We start from the raw sequence: 20,013 nt of genomic DNA, 5'->3' as shown, positions 1-20,013 counted from the left end.
AAAGCCAGGAGTGAGTCCTGAGCACAGAGCTAGAACTAAGTAAATGTATGTGGCATCTAAAAACAAAATACAAAGGAACAATGAAAAAAAAAAAACAAAAAACCCTAGTGTATAAAGCTTAGTAACTTCCCATAATCAGGTTTCCATAATGACAAAAAAACAAAAAACAAAAAACAAAAAAAACACATTAGAACATTTAGTATTTTCCAGCGTATAAGATGACCCTTCAACCCATGAAAAACTTCCTAGAAGTCGGGAGTCGTTTTATATGCCGGTATACTGCATGCTGAATCTTATTCCAGCTTCAGGGATGAGTGATCTGCCCCACTCTTACTTTTAAGAAGTAACTTACTTTAAGACTTTTAGAAAGTTTTTCATGGGTTGAAGGGTTGTCTTATATGCCAGAAAATACAGGTAGGTAAAGTTTATCTCTTTTAGAGATATGCACATGCTTTTCCCTATAGAAAAGTTTCTCTGTGCATTTGTGTAGAAAGGAATAAACGATTCTTTAAAAAATAAAAAACTAACACAAGAAAGTTAAGTCACAATGATACAAGGAATACTAGCAAAAATATCAGGAACAGGTATAGTGTGGTCTGTGGATTTGTCTGTGGATTAAGAATTTACTTTCTATCCCAACTTCTTGTTTTACAGACATCATGTGAAAATCTGTTTATACCTAGAATACAAAAGTAAACTACAACTACCCACATTATAGTAGTTATTTAATATGTCTTAAGTACAAATTAACTGAAGTTCTATATTTATGGGGCTTGCTTTGCAAGCAGACAACCTGAATTCAATCCCCAGCATAATACATACCTCCACACAACCAGAGTACTCCCTGAGAGAGTCAGGAATAAGTCCTGAGCATAGACTGGTATGGCACTCACACAAATACCAAAAGAAAATTTCTATGTTTAAAATTCTGTAATGTGGGCCTGAACAGGTAGAGTGGGTAGGGTGTAGGATATATAAATTGCCAACCTGGGTTTGATCCTAGGTATCTCACATGGTCCCCTGAGCACTGCCAGGATCAATTACTTAGCTTAGATCCAGGAGTAATCCCTAATTATAACCACATGCGTCACAACCCCCCAAATTCTTTTCAATTCCTTAACACATTCACAAACTACTTGCACAAATCTATCACTTAATTATTCAAAGAAGTTTATTTGACAAAAGAATTTATTTGACTATTTAAGAATGGCTTAAAATATAATTATGTAAACATAATTTGTTATATTTATGTTATAAAATGATATAAATTTTACACTTATGCCATTATATTTACATCCTAGAAATATAAAGGATCCAGAATTTAGACTTTGATTTATCTTGTGTTACAAGTTTTTAAGTATTCAGAAGTAAAAAATGTCAAATATTACAAGAATTAAAAATCACCTTAGATAAAACAAATAAAAATGACTTCAATATATGCATTATCTGACTTACCCATCTAAAGTCCTTCCCATCAAATTTTCGGGCATTTGTAAATAAGACAGTTCTTGCTGGCATGTTAATGCCCATAGCAAAAGTCTCTGTAGCAAACAAGGCCTAAATAAACAAAAAGTTACACAATTCAACCTATTTTATCTAAAAAGTTTTATAAAATCAGAAAGACATTTCAGTGCTTTGTGTTTAGGAAGCTTGTATTCAATTTTCAGGATTCTGAGCAATACCAGAAGTGATTCTTGAGTAACAAGCAAGAATAGCTCCAGAGTACTGATGGGTGTGACCCCCCCCAAAAAAAAAAACAATTTTATAATTTTACACATGTAAATATGTAATTTGTCAAGGAAATGCATATCAAAACAATGATATATCACCTCACATCAAGAGACTGGCATTCATTTAAAAAAAAAAACAACAATGAACTATGTTGGTAAAGGTTGTCAGGAAAAAGTGACACCCATTCACTATTGGTAGGAATTATGACTAGTCTTTTTGGAAGACAATATGGGTTTACTGGGTTGGAGAGACAGTACTGCCTTGCATTAGGCCAACCTGGGTTTGATCCCCAGCATCCCATATGGTCCTCTGAGTACTGTCAGGAGTGATTTCTGACTGCAGAGTCAAGAGTAACCCCTAAGCATTGCCCCTCCCCAAATATTGCATTCCCCAAAAGATAAAAATAAAAAGACATAGGAATTGAGCTTCCATAAGAACTGGCAATTCTTGGGGCCGGAGAGATAGCATGGAGGTAAGGCGTTTGCTTTTCGTGCAGAAGGCTGGTAGTTCGAATTCTGGCATCCCATATGGTCCCCTGTGCCTACCAGGGATGATTTCTGAGCATAGAGCAGGAGTAACCCCTGAGCACTGCCAGGTGTGACCCAAAAACAATAACAACAAGAACAAAATGGAACAGGCAATTCTACTTCTCGGAATATACTCTAAGAGCCCAAAAGAACAATGCAAAAGAGACATTTGCATCCCTCTACTGTACTATTATCAATAGCCAAAATCTGGATATACAATCCCAGTATTCAAGAATAAATGACATACACAATAGAATTATAACTTGACTATCAGAAAAGACAAAGTATTGCAATTTGCTGCTATGTGGATGGATCTTGCTATCACGTTGAATGAAGTTAGTCAGAGGAAGAAGGAAAAACACAAAATTATCTCTCTTATATGCGGTATATAAAGAAATGTAACAGAGGAATAACAAATGCCCAAAGTCAATAAAAACAAGAGCTTTAGGAGTGATCTTCAGTAGGAAACTTGCACTAAGGTAAGAAAAAGGAAGAAATTAGGGAAGAGAACACTAGGACAATGGTGGAGGGAAAAAATTAATGTCATAGCAGACTTTAACAAAGTGTATCTCAACTATGAAATCTAAAAGGGAATTTATTATTTTATCAGGACCTACATATAAATAGTAAACAAATAAATAAATAAAATAAAAGCAGTAAGTATAAAGAGTAATATAAGTGAAAATAAAATACCTAAATCATTTCATAGAACCTAATTTTAAAGATATAGGTCTAAAAAGATAATAGAATAGTTGGAGTGTTTGTGCTGCAAGCAGCCAACCTTCATCTAATCATGGGAACCTTAGGCTTCCAATACCACCAGGCATTATCCTTGAACAAAGCCAGGAGTAAGCCCTGATCACCAAAGAGAGTGCTCCAAAAACAAACAAAAGAAGATATAAAAAGTTACCTTTTAAACAGTATTCTAATCGACTTTCAACTGTCAATACAAGAAAATTCTAGGGCATAATAAAAAATAAAAGCATACCTTTATCAATCCTTCAGAAAAGAGGATTTCTATAGTTTCTTTCAAAATAGGAAGTAAACCACCATGATGAATACCAATCCCCCGCTTCAGAAGAGGAAGCACATGTTCAACCTATGATTAGAATAACTAAATTTTACAACAATGTTAAAAAAAAGGAAATTTTAATAAGCCAAAAATATTTAATGGTTTTTAAAGACATGTTAATCTTTTGATGAGAAATAAAACTCAAATCCTCATCAATTTGCAAATTAAAACACAATTTCCCTCTACTTTTATTTTATACAAAAACAAGGGTTTTATATTTAAGTTTTTTTTATTGAAACACCATGAGATCCAGTTAAACGTTACTGATAGTTGATTTTCGGTTATACAATGTTCCAACACCCATCTAAAAGGCATGTTTTAATAAATTTTTTATGTATTTTCCTCATTCAAATTTTCTCATATCATTTTATTGTTAAAATAATTAAGTTACGAGGGCATAAAAGCTATCCTCACAAAACAAATTTTAAAGATGCTGTTCAACTTAAAATAAAAAGAACTATAAAACATAAAGCACATTTAAATATGCATTTAAGAACCAGTACAGGAGTAACACACATGTTTGCTCTGCAGCAGATTCTGATTCAATCCCCAGCACCATATGATTTCCCTGAGCACCACCAGGTGTCCCTAACTACTCTCAAAAATTATGTATATGCTTAAGTTTAGAAATTACTTAATACTTCATTCTCATTATCACTAAAGCAGATATCATTAAACATCTGCTATTTAAAACAAATGATGATGAATTCTTTAAAGGAGGGAAAAGTATTTACATATTTTTTTGTCACTTTAACAATTTTAAATGCCAAAAACATACTGCTTCAAACTTAAAACATATCCTCTGGAAAAATCAAGCAATGGAATGTGACTCAGTTCTGTAACTGCTGTGCATGTTTGAGACTCCAAAATTGTCCCACATTACCACTCAAGTGTAGCTATGCACCAGCATAGCGCAGTAAGTATCTCTATCTCAATCTCTCTCTCTCTCTCTCTACACACACACACACACACACATACACACACACACACACACACACACACACACACACACACAGCAAGTCTCTTCTCTCTTCTCTCCCCACCCCCCACCCCCCACACAGCAAGTCTCTTCTCTCTTCTCTCTTTCCCCCACAAGAGGAAAAAAATAACGTGATAACATAAACTGACTGGAAAAAAAGACCATTCTAAAGAGTAAGTTCTCAGGTTTAAATGCTTAACAGAAACACCTGAAAGTTTTTTAAATCTTATAATGACAAGGACACACAACAGACTAATTAAATCAACCTTTCTCAGTGGTATATAGATATCATAATCTTTTAGAAGTCCCTAATCTATTTCACTAGTAAAAAAGGAAATGTCACTGAATTAGTGGGTGGGAGATAGATAGTACAGGGACTATGGTACATACCTAGCACATTTGATGTCCAACAACACAAAGCTTCCAGAACATCAGAGAAAGTAGTCCTGGAGGCTTTGAGTAAAATCAGGTATGGCCCTAAAGACCTCACTAAGTAACAATCCCCAAGTATCCTCAGTTCCCAACATTTAACCACCATTTAGGTCAGATAAATTATCTCCAGGAGTGGTCCCAGGGACTCCAAGGACTGCCCGACAGGGACCCCATCAAAAATAAAATCACTGAATGATAGAGAAATGGATGCTATATACTTCACAATATAATTTAATTTTATGTGCTCTACTGTTTTGCATGATAGTCTTAGAATAAAGAGATCCAGTGACTTAAAAATAGCATTAAGGTGGAACAACAGTACATCATATAACAGCATTTGCTTTGCAATGCTACGACCCAGGTTAGATCCTGGCAACCCATACGGTCTTCCAAGCCCCTTGGGAGTAATTCCGAGTGCAGAGCCAGGAGTAACCCACTGCCAGGTGTGGCCCAAATACCAAAAACTAAAAGTAGCATCTAACTTTTAGTATTAGGAACAGCAATAATTTCCACACTATGGTAACTTTTTAAAAGCTTCCTTAAGCAAATCTTTCCTCTTGCTATTTTTCCAAGAAATTTAAAAAATAAGATACCATTTTGGTGTACAAAGTAAAACTATTATAGTATACAAAGAAAACACTATTGTGACAAAAAGAAAAAATACTAAGTGATGTTACCTATTAGTAAAATGTTAAAACAAACCTGAGGGAGCTTTTTATCTTCATCAGACAAGCAGTCAATTGCATTGCTGAACACTTCTTCAACCATCTTCTTTTCCTCATCTAAGAAAACCCAAGAAAACAAATAACTAATTGAATCAGCAATATCAAACTTTAAGCACTGCAAATAAGAGGCATCGAAAGTTAACATTTTATAAATGAAAAAGTATAGAAAAATTACTATGCAATTACTTAATAAAACTATCTTCAATGGGGCCAAAGTTGTGGTACAAGTGGTACGGCGTTTGCCTTCTCCCGGCTAGCCTAGGATGGAGAGCAGTTTGATCCCCTGGCATCCCATATCCCAAAGCCAGGAGCGATTTCTGAACACATAGCCAGGAGTAACCGTGAGCATCACCAGGTATGGCCCCAAAACAAAATAAAAACCTACCTTCAAAATGTATCTAGCACAGATCCATAAACTAAATAAAGTACAATGGTGAAAAGAAAAAGTAACAACTCCTCTACAGTTTCACATATACTATTATTAACCACCATTGGGGAAAGCAAGACTTAAACCTAAATATGAGGCACACACTGTTAGATCAATAACCATTATCTTGCATTCCTTTTAGAGTGACAACTAAATAATCAGCAACCAATGAAGGTTTGTTGAATTAATAACCCTTTTTCATTAAGTATATTTAAAGATTTATTTAAGGTATATTTAAAGATTATATTTAAAGATTTCTAAACAGAGCAATTCACTCACCAAAAAACATAAAACATTACTCACTAAATCAGGGGTGGCAAACAGGATTTTTACCCTCACTCAAAATGGCAAAATGCAATCTGTGTTTAGTATATTATTGTTAAAATTATATGCTTTTGTGTGAGTATTTGTCTGTTTTGGCAGGTCACTGCGTGGTGTGGCTCTCTGACTGTTTAAAATTTTGGCTCTTTGTGTCGAACTTGTTCACCACCCCTGCACTAAACAAAGCTGTAATAAATGTCATTTATTACATCAATCCACTTAAAAGCAAACTTACTTTTGTATTTTAATATAGATAATACAACTAGAACTCGATCTTTATTTTCATATGCAATGTACACACTTTTTTACTGTTCAGGATTGTATAAATGTAAAAAGTTAAGTCTGCAATTGAGTGGTTGTTAAAACGGATGTCAAATGTTTGCGTATTTGGCAAATTAAATTTTTAGCTGTACATAGTACAATCTATGAACTAAGTGAATAATATTTAAAACTAATATCAAAGACTAATTTGTTAATTTATCTCATTAACAATTATAACACATAGCCAGCAACAAGGTAAGATTAGGGCACATGGTTTGTATGCATGTGACTCAAGCTAGATCCCAGCATTACATGGATTGTTGAACATTGCCAGTATGACCCTGGAGATCCCCAAGCACCACTCTGGGATTATCAAAGTTGTCCCAAGAATCAAATGGCCTGAATAGCATCACATCTTCAGGCTACAGCACTGATCTACCATCCTGATTGTATCAGTAGAGCAGCGCCCAGGTCTCTAAGCACCACTGAGAGGCCTCTCGTCAAAATAAACAAAAGAAATTACCTACACTTAGGCAGTAAATGATGTATCTTCTTGATTTAGATTTCCATAAGAATAAAAGCATCTTCTACAGGAAGGTCTCTGACCAAAAGGTATCTTAACTGTTAAGTAATTAAAACAGCCAAGAAGCTTATGGCAATGATACATTAGATATAATTTTATCATTTTTCAGTAGTTTTTTGGATTTCATAGAGAACACTTAGATTTTTTTTCCAGAAAGTTAGGCTGACCCAGATTCAATTCCCAGTTTCCCAAACCTGCCAATAGTTAAGTCCTGAAAACAACTAAATGGGACTCCCCATAACCTTCTCCCCATAAAAAGAAATGATAAGCTACCTCATAACTTAAATAAATGTAATTTAAACTTAATATGTAATCTAGGGCAAACTGCATATCCTAATTAGAAATATATTTACATTCATTTTCACCTGACAATAAAACTATACTGAAATAATACCGTACCTGTGTTGAAATCTAATTTGGTCATCTGAAGTGCGTAGGCTTCACAATCTTTCTTACTAAAACTGAAAATAATCACAGGTTGAAAATTTCTTTCCATAATCATCTTCACAATCTTGAAAACATTTGACGGGCCTGTCAAGAGAATATATAAAAACCGTAACTAATAATTCAAAATGAATTACAGAACTAAGCCAGAGCAATAAATGGAGCCTTGAATGGAGCTGAACTGGGTTCAATCCCCGCACTCCATGTAATATTCCTAGCCCACCAGGCATAATAGTTGAGCACTGCCAGGTGTGGCACAAAAATTAAAAAATTACAAAACTGGGCCCGGAGAGATAGCACAGCGGCGTTTGCCTTGCAAGCAGCCCATCCAGGACCAAAGGTAGTTGGTTCGAATCCCGGTGTCCCATATGGTCCCCCGTGCCTGCCAGGAGCTATTTCTGAGCAAACAGCCAGGAGTAACCCCTGAGCACCGCCGGGTGTGGCCCCAAAACCCAAAAAAAAAAAAAAAAAACCTAAATTAAAAGCTAAAAACTGTAAATATATATTTTGTGGCCCTGCCCTAGAGGAATCTTTTGTTTTAGTTGTTTGGGTCACACCCCCCAATATTCAAGGCTTACTACTGACTTTGCACTCAAGAATCACCCCGATTTTGCCTCCTGCAGCCCCCAGGTAAATTGAGTTTGAGACCCCTGATAGGTATTTGTTTTTTGGTTGTTTTGGGGTCACACCCAGCAGTGGTCAGGCTCTGCGTTCAGAAATCGTTCCTGGCAGTGGACCATATGGGATGGCAGGGATTGAACCTGGATCCATCCTGGGTTGGCTGTGTGCAAGACAAAAGCACTACTGCTTTGCTATGACTCTGGCCCCCAACAAAGGTGACTTATAATCAAACAAATTATAGTAACACTGGCAAAAACATACAGGAAATGGAAAACTCTACTACTTCTAATAGAAATGTAAAATGGTATACAACTCTGAGCAATTACTAAAAAGGTACCATAGAATTGCCATTAATTCGGGGCCAGAGTGATAGTGCAGCAATAGACTGTTTGCCTTGTATACGGCTGACCCAGGATGGACATGGTTCGATCCTCAGTGTCCCATATGGTCCCCAAATCCGGGAGCAATTACTGAGCGCATAACCAGAGTAACCCATGAGCGTCACCAGGTGTGGCCCAAAACAAAACAAAACAAACAAAAAAGAGAATTGCCATTAATTCTAAGGCTAGAAGTACTGTATGGTTAGGCAATCTCACATCATGAAAATCAAAAGACCTCTATTCTACAGATTTGTAGTTTGGGTCAGGGAGGTAACTCAAAGGGCTACAGTATATTATTTTTTTGAAGTAAAACAGATTTTATTTGGAGATACTAAATAAAGGAGGGAATGGATAAAAGAGAGAGACAGTAACTAGTAACATGCTCAAGAGAAGTGGAGCCTTCTCCAAAGGCAGAGAGCCCTGGTCCACAGTCCAGCATGATAGTAGTAAAGTCCACATCCCAGAAGGGGAGATGCAGGCAACATATGCTTGAAGACAATATCTATGTTCCCCCTTATTCTTTTGAACTACAGTATAGGAACACCCTAGTATGGTTTTTGTTTGTTTTGTTACTTTTTTTTATTGCAAAAGTAGGGTTTCCTGAAGCTCTGGCCTTTATCCCTGGCACTACATGGCCCCTCAATCACTGCTAGTATGGACCCCCTGAGCACTAAGGCGGAGCAGCCCCCCCAAAAAATAACTCACTCCAAATTTGCATATAAACAAATAATTAAATAGCTCAAATGTGGACCAGAGAGACAGCACAGTGGCCTTGCATGCAGTTGATCCAGGACGAATGGTGGTTTGAATCCTGGCATCCTATATGGTCCCCAAGCTTGCCAGGAGTGGTTTCTGAGCTCAGAGCAAGGAGTAACCCGAGTGCTGCCAGGTGTGACCTCCCCAAAGATTTAGCTCAAATGTCCATCAACTGATGAATTAATGTAGTATTATTTATGCAACAGGATGCTATATTACCATAAATAGATGAATTATTAACATGCATATAATAGTGATAATAAGATTATGTTCGATGAAAGAAGTTGACCAGAGGGGCAAGTGAGGTAGGTAGTTTAAAGGATAGGGTCTTTCCTTTGCATGCAGCCAACTCACTTTTGATCCCCAGCATTATATATATAGGGTCCACCATGCCACCAGGAGTGATTCCTGAGTGCAGAACCAGAAATAATCACTAAGCACTGCCAGGTATGACTCAAAAACCAAAAAATTAAAGATTTATTTTCTTCAACTAGAAAAACAAAACCAATTATGATTTTATTTATACAAAAATGTCCAGAAAGGAAAAAAGAAACAGATAGTAGAATGACTGTCTGATGCTGGTGATAGAGGGTGGGAAAGTTTGAGAGTAGATGAAGACTAGATCCATGATTGTGATAGGTGGTAGCGTAAGACTGCCTTGCAGGAATTCTATAGAATGTGCCTTAAATTAGGGCAGGAGCAATAATACAGTAGATAGCACACCTGCTTTGCATGGGCTGACATGGGTTCAATTTCTGGCAACCTACAGAGTCCTCTAAAAGCCCCAGGATTAATCCCTGAGCTCAAGGCTTACTGATGGCCACGACCTGCCAATTGTGGCTCAAGAAGAAACAAAAACCAAATGTGTACTGTATCTTAAAAAAAAAAAAAAGTCATATAGGAAATCTTTTTATAGGTCAAATTTGATCAAATATTCTCTAAATCTTTTCTTGTTTTGTTTTTTGGGCCACACCCAGTGACGGTCAGCGGTTACTCGTGGCTATGCACTCAGAAATCACTCCTGGCTTGGGGGACCATGTGGGACACCAGGGGATTGAAACAAGGTCCATCCTAAGTTAGTGCGTGCAAGGCAAACACCTTACCGCTGTGCCACCACTCTGGCCCCTCTTTAAATCTGTATATAGCTTCACAAGAAAAAAATATATTAAAATGAAAATTAAGCAATTAAAAAATGTATAATTCTCTTAAAATAAAATTCCAAATTACCTTTTGTTCCTCCTTTACGCCCTTTCTGATCTCCTTTAGCCAAATCACCTGCATCTCGAAGTACTTGCATTGCAGTATTGAAATTATCTTCCCTGAAGTCACCCTGAAATCACAGAAATCTCTCTATGTAACTTCAGTTGCATTTAATTATTAATACAAATATTTACTGTATCTCAAAACAAAACAAACTTAAATAATAGTAAAGGTCACTAAAACAATTTAAAATGTATTTTAAGAGGTAATAAAAGGTGAAAGGTAATAATATTGTGAAAAACTTAAACTTAAGATATCTGAAACACATCCAGTGTTACTATTCACCAGGCATTTAAAGACATTGGGTTTTTTTTTTCCAATCTAAATAAACCTCTATTTTCTTGAACACACTTTTTTCTTCTCCTTCAATTTTCTCAAAGGAAATTTCTTTAAATAAAAGTATTTACAGGAGCTAGAGTGATAGCATAGCAGGTAGAGTGTTTACCTTGCATGCACTAATCCGGGTTTGATTCCTGGTATTTCATATGGTCCCCCAAGCCTACCAGGAGTAATTTCTGAGCACAGAGCCAGAAGTACCCCATATCACCTCTGGGTGTGGCCCCAAAACAAACAAGTATTTACAAAAATAAAAAGGATGGGGCAGGAGCGGAGCTATAGCACACAGCCAACCCAGGGTGGTCCCTGGTTCAATTCCTGGCATCCCATATGGTCACCAGCCTGCCAGATGCAATTTCTGAATGCAGAGCAGGAGTATTCCCTGAACACTGCCAGATGTAAATTCAAAACAAAAAAAAAAGGGGGGGGGGGTTGGGGTAAGCCTGAGTACTGCTAAATGTGGCCCCAAATCAAGTTAAAAAAGGCAGGGGATGGGGGTGGAGGGGTCAGAGAAATAGTGCTGGGGTTAAGATACTTTCCATCCCATCAACTTCCATTCAAATTCTTGGCACCCACACCACCCCCAAAATCATCAGGGATCACTCCTTCACACAGAGCCAGAAACAGTATCTGAGCAGTCAAATATGGTTCCAAAACCAATGAATAAAATATTTAGAAAGGAAGGGAAGTCTAATTCATACAAAAGACAAAAATTTTTGCAGCTGAAGGTACACTAATTTAAAAGGTGGTAATTACTCAGTTGTATATACAAGATGTCTGACATTGTAGGGTACAGTCTATCAAACAATAAAGCAATGTTTTCAAGTCAGAGCTATTTTGTATTTAATAAGGAAGCTATTTTAGGATTAAGTGAATTTTTTTTAAATTCCACCAATTTTAAAAAGGATTGTAATAAACACACACAATATCCTAAAATCTTTAAATGTAAAAAGTACTTATGAAAAACAATATATGGGGGCCGGCGAGGTGGTGCTAGAGGTAAGGTGTCTGCCTTGCAAGCACTAGCCAAGGAAGGACCGAGGTTCGATCCCCCGGCGTCCCATATGGTCCCCCCAAGCCAGGGGCAATTTCTGAGCGCTTAGCCAGGAGTAACCCTGAGCACCAAACGGGTGTGGCCCAAAAAAACAAACAAACAAAAATATATGATTTATTTTTAGATTAATGAAAATCAGATAATTCAACCTGATTTTGTCAATTCAGACAAAATCTTATGACACAGAAGAAAGAATGACAATTGCTCTTACATTTTCATCAACCACAAGATGCAAGCCATCTCCCCCTGCTGGAAAAATGTAGTGCTGCAATGGAGTAGGCCGATAATCTGTGTAGATTACATGACAAGGCTGTAAAATAAAAATGAATAAAATTTTATTGATTCAAATAGTTCTTTATTTTGACCTACTTTTCATATTTGGAGGAAAATAAAATTTAAATTTAATGCTTTAAAAAATTAGGCAAAGGGGCTGGAGCAAATATATCAACTGATAGGTCATTTGCCATGCACGTAGCCAACCAGGGTTTGATCCCTAGCACCCCATGTTTCCTGAGCCTTCCAGGAGCACTTTCTGAGCACAGAGCCAGAAATAACCCTTGAGCACCATAGAGTGTGGCCTAACACCCCCCCAAAGTATATAATGTACAAATTTGTCTTGTAAGTTTATGCAAGCTTATTATATACTGCTGCTAAAGTTGAATAGAAAAGCAAAAGTAAAACAATAAAAACACTGACTGTATCCACAAAGAAAAACTTAAATCACATTTTGAAGAATTCTAATACTAACAACTTACAGTAAATTCTTTTTCCATATACTCATGGCTCAAACTACACAATTCAATAGTTTCCAAAGTTGGCAAATGTGTATCAATTTGGAAGCTTTAAAGATACCTATTCCAAGAGATTTTTTGATACACTGGCTTCAAGATGAAATTCAGAAATCCATACTTGTAAAAAGCTAATGAGTCGATTATGATTGTAATAGTTTGATTTCTTTTTGTTTGTTTGTTTTTGGCTCACAGCCGGCAATGCTCAGGGGTTATTCCTGGCTCTGTGCTCAGAAATCACTCCTAGTAGGGACAGGGGACCATATGGGGATGCCGGGAATGAAACCGGGGTCCGTCCTGTGTTAGCTTCGTGCAAGGCAAACACCCTACCATTGTGCTATTGCTCCTGCCCCTATTGGCTTTTTAGAAAAATTCCATTAACTATGTCTTTAATATTCAAGACAATAACAGGTACAAAGTATAGAGCACAGTAAAAATCAACATAAGACATTAAAATATCGAAGACATCAAAAAAAAAAAAAAAGAAAAGATACCTGTTTATGTAAATGGCAAATCCATTCAGCAAATTGCCGGGCATTTGGGATAGTAGCCGAAAGAAAGACATAGTGGACATTATCAGGAAGCAAAATAATAGTTTCTTCCCATACCACACCACGCTCTGGGAAAAAAGATTTTTTTTATTTTATATAACACATATTTTATATGCCATTTTATTCACAAAGTCTAATATGTCACTTTATTCACAAGAGTCTAAAATTATTTTCTCTCAAACTCAATAATCAGAAATACAGATTACTGTATTTTAGATATTTGGATATTTTAGCTGCAGAATTATACTGAAAACCAATTTATCCAAGAGAAAGTGCCTAAAACAACATTTCTCAATTGGGAGACATTTGGTCCCCTATGAGTCTCTTAGATATTTCAAAGATAGGTGAAAACTGAGAAACTTTTCAAGAGACTGAAGCCATAATCAGAAAAAAAGGTTGAAAACTATCAAATCACACACTGTAAACACAATGTTCTTTGAAATATGTTGCAAAGAGCATACTGATCCCATTTTAAAGAACCTAATAAGAGTCCTATGACAATACAAATAGTATTCCCATCTCACATTGAAAACAAGCAGTTAATGCCCATATCAAGTTAACACCAATAAACCTGGATGGAACACCATTACTATTCCATCATCAATGTGCATTCAAAAATTATCCTCATGACCTAAGAGAAAAGAACTGATGAAAAATAAAACTAAATTAGTACTTAGTTAATAGCTGGGGAGAAAAATCAGTTTGATCATTTTACCCTAAAATAAATCAATAAAGGAGTGATTATTTTAAACCCACTACACATTCTAAACTTTATTTACAAATTTAAAAATCAAAACTAAAGAGTAAAAACTGTTATTTCAATAAACACAGGTTAAATTGTACTTTAAGTGAAAACTATTTTTGCTTCGAAGATTATTACAATAAAAATTGTAATATTGACCCACATTCTATAGCTACCATTAATGCAAATGGTTCACCTTCACTACTAATATTGGAAGAGATGTCAAACCAAGCTGATGAAATTCACAAGTACCTAGGTCTTTGGACTAAAAACTCTAGATGTCCCTCAGATTCGGAAGCTCCTGAAAGTACAACCTCCAAATTCCACAATACTCACAGCCCAGCAGGAGCACAGCAAATGAGATGGAAAAGTAGCATAAAAGCCAACTAAGCTCAATGAACAACACCACCAACACAGAAGGCTCACTAACAACAAACAGCTCAGTAAATCCTCTGATTTATTAATAACCCTTATTTGAGATAAAACAATTTTCACAAACTTTCTTTTACTGAACTCTTTTTTTTTTTTTTTTTTTTAGTTTTTCGAGCCACACCTGTTTGATGTTCAGGGGTTACTCCTGGCTAAGCGCTCAGAAATTGCCCCTGGCTTGGGGGGACCATATGGGATGCCAGGGGATAGAACTTCAGTCCTTCCTTGGCTAGTGCTTGCAAAGCAGACACCTTACCTCTAGCGCCACCTTGCCGGCCCCATACTGAACTATTTTTTAATAATTGCATCTACCACTTGTAACAAACAATATTAAATAAATTACTATTTTGTGCCTGGGGACAATGGTTGAGGGAAAGACACACTGGTAGACACAAGGTCACATTGGTGTTGGAATACTGAGTGCCTGAAACAACTGTATACACAACTCTTTACAACTTTAAAGTTTAAAAAATATTATGTATACATGTTTTTTAACATTAACCTACTCAATGCCAAATATTAAGAACACTATTTTTCCATTAAAATATTATTTTAAAATGAAAAAAAAATTTTCACTGAAGTGAAAGGATATTTATAATTTCATTTCATTTTTTCCCTTTCTTCAATGAGTCATTAAAAATGTGGTACTCAGAGGGTCCATCTGGCACAATGCTCAGAGAGCACACAGCATTAAAACATGAGCTATAGCCTCCTAAGCTTACCTGGTCCCATTACTCTTTGCTCATTCCTATCTCATAATGCCCTATCTATTTCTCTTAATCATAAAGAGACTTTAAAAATTCTTCTTAAGGGGCCGGAAAGTAGCACAGTGGTACGGCATTTGCCTTGCACGCAGCTAATTCAGGACAGACGGTGGTTCGAATCCCAGCATCCCATATGGTTCTTGCCAGGAGTGATTTCTGAGCAGAGCCAGGAGTGACCCCTGAGCACCGCCGGGTGTGACCCCAAAACAAAACAGAACAAAAAATTCTTTAAACTAAAATGATTTAATAAAAGCCAGAGCGATAGTACAGTGGTAGGGCGTCTGCCTTGCACACGTCTAACCCTGGACAGATTCCTGGCATCCCAGATGGTCCTCCAAGCCTGCCAGGAATGACTTCTGAGCGCTGTCAGATGTTACCCAAAAACTAAAAACCAACCCCCTCACCCCAATAAAAGATTTAATAAGAATCAGAAAAGTTAACTTTCAGGTTAAAACATTTAGAAATTATTTACATTGCTGTATTCAAGAGTTTTTTCTCTATTAAAAGCAAACTAGTGAGAGATAAGGGAGATGGTTCAAAAGAAAGGACACATGCTTTGCATATAGGCCTCAATTTAATTTCTGGACTTCATAGTCCAGACACCCACTAGGAGAGACCTCCAAGCAACCAAGCAAGAGCAACCTCTTAGCATCTTTGGGTATAGCCTACAAACAAAAAACAATAAACAAAAACAAAAAAGCAGACTAATATCACTACTATTTCATTTCAATTTACTCCTCTCAATCAGCAAAGGTTACCTTGTAAGTAGCTAATGGTAGCTGAGTAAAAAGAAAAATATGCTGTCCACAAATTGAGTTTAATAGAACTTTACCTACATAAAAAATTAAAAACAAAAACCCACCAACTATTTGTTAAAAAGTCCTAATGATAGGGTCGGAGAGATAGCATGGAGGTAAGGCATTTGCCTTGCATGCTGAAAAATGGTGGTTCGAATCCCAGCATCCCATATGGTCCCCTGAGCCTGCCAGGAGCGATTTCTGAGCAGAGTCAGGAGTAAACCCTGAACGCTGCTGAGTGTGACCTAAAAACCAAAAACCAAAAACCAAAAAAAAAAAAAAAAAAGTCCTAATGCCATCTTTAAAAATACAGGACACACATTTCAATAACAAAGAAAATATACCTGAATCTCTCATGTAATGAATTTCATCAAATATGACCCAAGCAACTTCTCGCATAACTTCAGAACCTCTGTATAGCATGCTTCTCAAAATCTAAGAAAAAACAGAAGATATGCATAATTTTCATATAAAAAAATCTCTTCAAAAAAAGGAATTCTAAAAGTTCTTTACTGAAAACATTTAAATAATTTTAGGGGATTACTTAGTATATCTTAAATATATTTCATTAATCAAATATTACTTTATTATAAAACCAGAATCAGTAATGATCTGATATAGTCCATGGTACAATACTATGACCTCTATCTGTATACATCTTGAATATGAAGACACTTCCTAATATTTACTGCATTATACCAAGATCTAGACATTCTAAGATGCCGGACCCCTGTGTTCCATGCAGCACTATCTATAATAGCCAAAAATCTAAAAACCCAAGAATCCAATAAAATGGGTGGATAAAGACACTATGGTACATATGTGCAATGTATATGTGTACATATATACAATACGGCCACAAGAAAATATAAAGCCATATAATTTGCTGCTATGTGGAAGAACTTGGAGAGCATCAGGCTGAATGAAAATGGAGAGAGACCAACACAGAATATATTCTAACATATGTAGGATATAAAGAATCCTAACAGTAGAATAACAAATACCCGAAGACAATGGAAACAAAGAACATGAGAACAAGTTTTCAGTAGGAAATAAGTCCCTTGAGTGGACTGGAAGATAGGCGTGGTGAGGGAGAGCACACATATGGTAGAACAAGAAGCAAAGCATTTAACCAGGAGGAGATGGTGCTAAAAGGTGGTAAAATATTATTATGTGGGGCCGGAGAGATAGCATGGAGGTAAGGCGTTTGCCTTTCATGTAGGAGGTCATCGATTCGAATCCGGAATCCCGGCATCCCATATGGTCCCCCGTGCCTGCCAGAAGCAATTTCTGAGCCTGAAGCCAGGAATAACCCCTGAGCACTGCCTGGTGTGACCCAAAAACCACACACACACACAAAATATATATATATTATTATGCATGAAACCCTATTAGCAATAGTACTGTAAAACACAGTGCAAAAATTTATCTTTAAAAAGAAAGCACCTCTTACAGAGGCAGGCTGGTGGGAGGTAAATGAGAGGCATTAGTGGAGAGAAGTGGATTCTGGTAAAGGACTGATATTGAAACATTGTATGCTTGAAACCCATCAGAATACCCTTGTAATTTTACTTTACAAAAAATATTAATTACTGGGCCAGAGCTGTGAAGCAAGTGGTAAGGCTACCTAGGACAGACTGTAGTTGGATCTCCCAGCATCCCTTATGGTTCCCCAAGCCAGGGGCGATTCTGAATGCATAGCCAGGAGTAACCCCTGATCAAGCATCACCGGGTGTGGCCCAAAAACCAAAAAAAGAAAAGAAAAGAAAAGAAAAACTTATATAGTTCTACCAATATTCCGATGCAACTCATTTACTTAATTGTTACTATTCAGATGCAACCCTGCAGCCACAAGCAAAAAAAAAGTTGGTGAGAGAGGGGAAAAAAAAAACAAAAAACACATCTGAAGTGGAGTAGTATTACAGATGGTAAGATGTTTGCCTTAAAGACAGACAACCTGGGTTCGATCTCAGGCATCCCATATAATTCCTCGAGCACAAGTAGGAGTGACCCAAAACCAAAACGAAACAATGTTAATTATGTGAATCTATGCATATCCTTGAAATTACATATCTAAAATCATCGAAATACTTCATAGATACTAAGCCTTTGAAATTACTTAATGAAAAACTGCATCTATATGTAAAAGAAACATTTATAGTTTTTAAACTTAACCTTATACAATTAGATCAATATAAAATGACCTTTTCCTTTCAACTTATCTATTCCAAGTACTGTTTTATAAAGTTAGAGAAAATGATCAAACAACAGGTGTTCTAAAATAAATTATAATAATTTTTAAGAGAGACTATATAAATTACCTCCGTGGTCATAACAAGACAAGAAGCTGTAGGATTTATAGTAACATCTCCAGTCATCAGACCAACATCTTGGAATTCTTCATACATTTCACGATACTTTTGGTTACTCAGAGCTTTGATTGGACTGGTAAAGATTACACGTTGTTTTTCCCTTAATGCCAATGCAATGGCATACCTGAATATGTGAAGGCAAATAAGAATTAAGAATTTTTAATTATTAAAATATTAATACTTTTGGGGGCCGGGCGGTGGCGCTGGAGGTAAGGTGCCTGCCTTGCCTGCGCTAGCCTAGGACGGACCGCGGTTCGATCCCCCGGCGTCCCATATGGTCCCCCAAGAAGCCAGGAGCAACTTCTGAGCGCATAGCCAGGAGTAACCCCTGAGCGTCACAGGGTGTGGCCCAAAAACCAAAAAAAAAAAAAAAAAAAAAAAAAAAAAAAAAAAAAAAAATATTAATACTTTTAAAATTCTAATTGGTAAATTTTGCCCAAATTTCTCCTCACTACTTAGCTTAATAAAATTATCAAACATTCTCACTATGAAAATTTTCTTCTATAGTTATTAGTACACTAGAGGTGGAGAAGTTTTGAACCATATCTGGAATTACTTCTCAAATTGCTTTTGGAACTAACAGGAACCAACAGAGACCAGCTACAAGTAGTCCTCTAGAACAGTGGTCTGTCTCAGAACGCCCTTGAAAGGATTAAAGTAAAACAATGATTCAATAAATAGGCTATTTTGACAGCAAAACCAAAATTCTAACATAATCAAGATCTCCAAGACCTTGACTTCAGAGGGATCTTCAATGGTACAACCTCACTGACAAAACAAAAGCAAAAAACAGGTATCAAACCTGTTGGGTTTGATAAGTTTGGTCCACATAACATATTTTCAAGGTGGGAGGTGTCCCTGTATTGTAAATAAGTATGAGTTCTTATCCCTAGTAGATATGAGCTCATTTTTATATGTAAGATTTCCCTTTTTTTAGTGTGTCTTTGCAGGGGGAAATGGTGCTACATTATATTGCCAGTGCATGGGGGTGGAAAAAGAAGAAAACGGAAACAGGTCACACACCCAAAAAAGATAAAAATAGAAATAAAAAATATATGTGCTTATATATATATATAGAGAGAGATAGCAGCTATAACCCCACAATCTTTTTTGGGGGGCTTGGGGGTGTCACACCCAGCAACACACAGGGGTCACTCATGGTTCTGCACTCAGGAGTTACTCCTGGGGACAATATGGGATGTCGTTGACTGCAGCCGGGTCAGCCTTCTGCAAGAAAGACTACCTCCCCACTGTACTATCACTCTGGGTTCCCCCTTATCAAGACTGTCGACTAAAAGTCTTCAACAAATTATGCAAAGACTAGATAGCCACATTGGAAAAAAAAATCAAGTAGATCTTTACCCTTAGAAATGATGTAAAGGGCCGGAGAGATAGCATGGAGGTAAGGCGTTTGCCTTTCATGCAGAAGGACAGTAGTTCGAATCCCGGCATTCCATATGGTCCCCTGAGCCTGCCAGGAGCGATTTCTGAGCATAGAGCCAGGAGTAACCCCTGAGCGCTGTCGAGTATGACCCAAAAAAAAAAACAAAAAAACAGAAATGATGTAAAAATTGAGACCAGGGCCGGAGAGATAGCATGGAGCTAGGGCAATTGCTTTGCAAGCAGAAAAAGTGGTTTGAATCCTGGCATCCCATATGGTC

At 36.8% G+C, this 20,013-nt stretch overlaps 1 protein-coding gene across 1 annotated transcript in view; it reads right to left on the bottom strand.

The window, feature by feature from the left end:
• MTREX (Mtr4 exosome RNA helicase) overlaps positions 1–20,013 on the bottom strand; it is a 66,116-nt gene that overhangs the window by 30,565 nt on the left and 15,538 nt on the right. Inside the window, exons 6-14 of the mRNA XM_049768109.1 lie at positions 18,302–18,476; positions 16,325–16,415; positions 13,192–13,316; positions 12,121–12,219; positions 10,487–10,589; positions 7,458–7,589; positions 5,444–5,523; positions 3,247–3,357; positions 1,456–1,557 (exon numbers count right to left, since the gene is read on the bottom strand). Coding sequence (XP_049624066.1) covers positions 1,456–1,557; positions 3,247–3,357; positions 5,444–5,523; positions 7,458–7,589; positions 10,487–10,589; positions 12,121–12,219; positions 13,192–13,316; positions 16,325–16,415; positions 18,302–18,476 — 1,018 coding nt within the window. The remainder of the gene's footprint in view (positions 1–1,455; positions 1,558–3,246; positions 3,358–5,443; positions 5,524–7,457; positions 7,590–10,486; positions 10,590–12,120; positions 12,220–13,191; positions 13,317–16,324; positions 16,416–18,301; positions 18,477–20,013) is intronic.

This window comes from Suncus etruscus, chromosome 2, assembly GCF_024139225.1.
Source record: "Suncus etruscus isolate mSunEtr1 chromosome 2, mSunEtr1.pri.cur, whole genome shotgun sequence".
In the NCBI taxonomy this organism is placed as follows: Eukaryota; Metazoa; Chordata; class Mammalia; order Eulipotyphla; family Soricidae; genus Suncus; species Suncus etruscus.
This window is presented reverse-complemented; position numbering and strand designations above follow the sequence as displayed.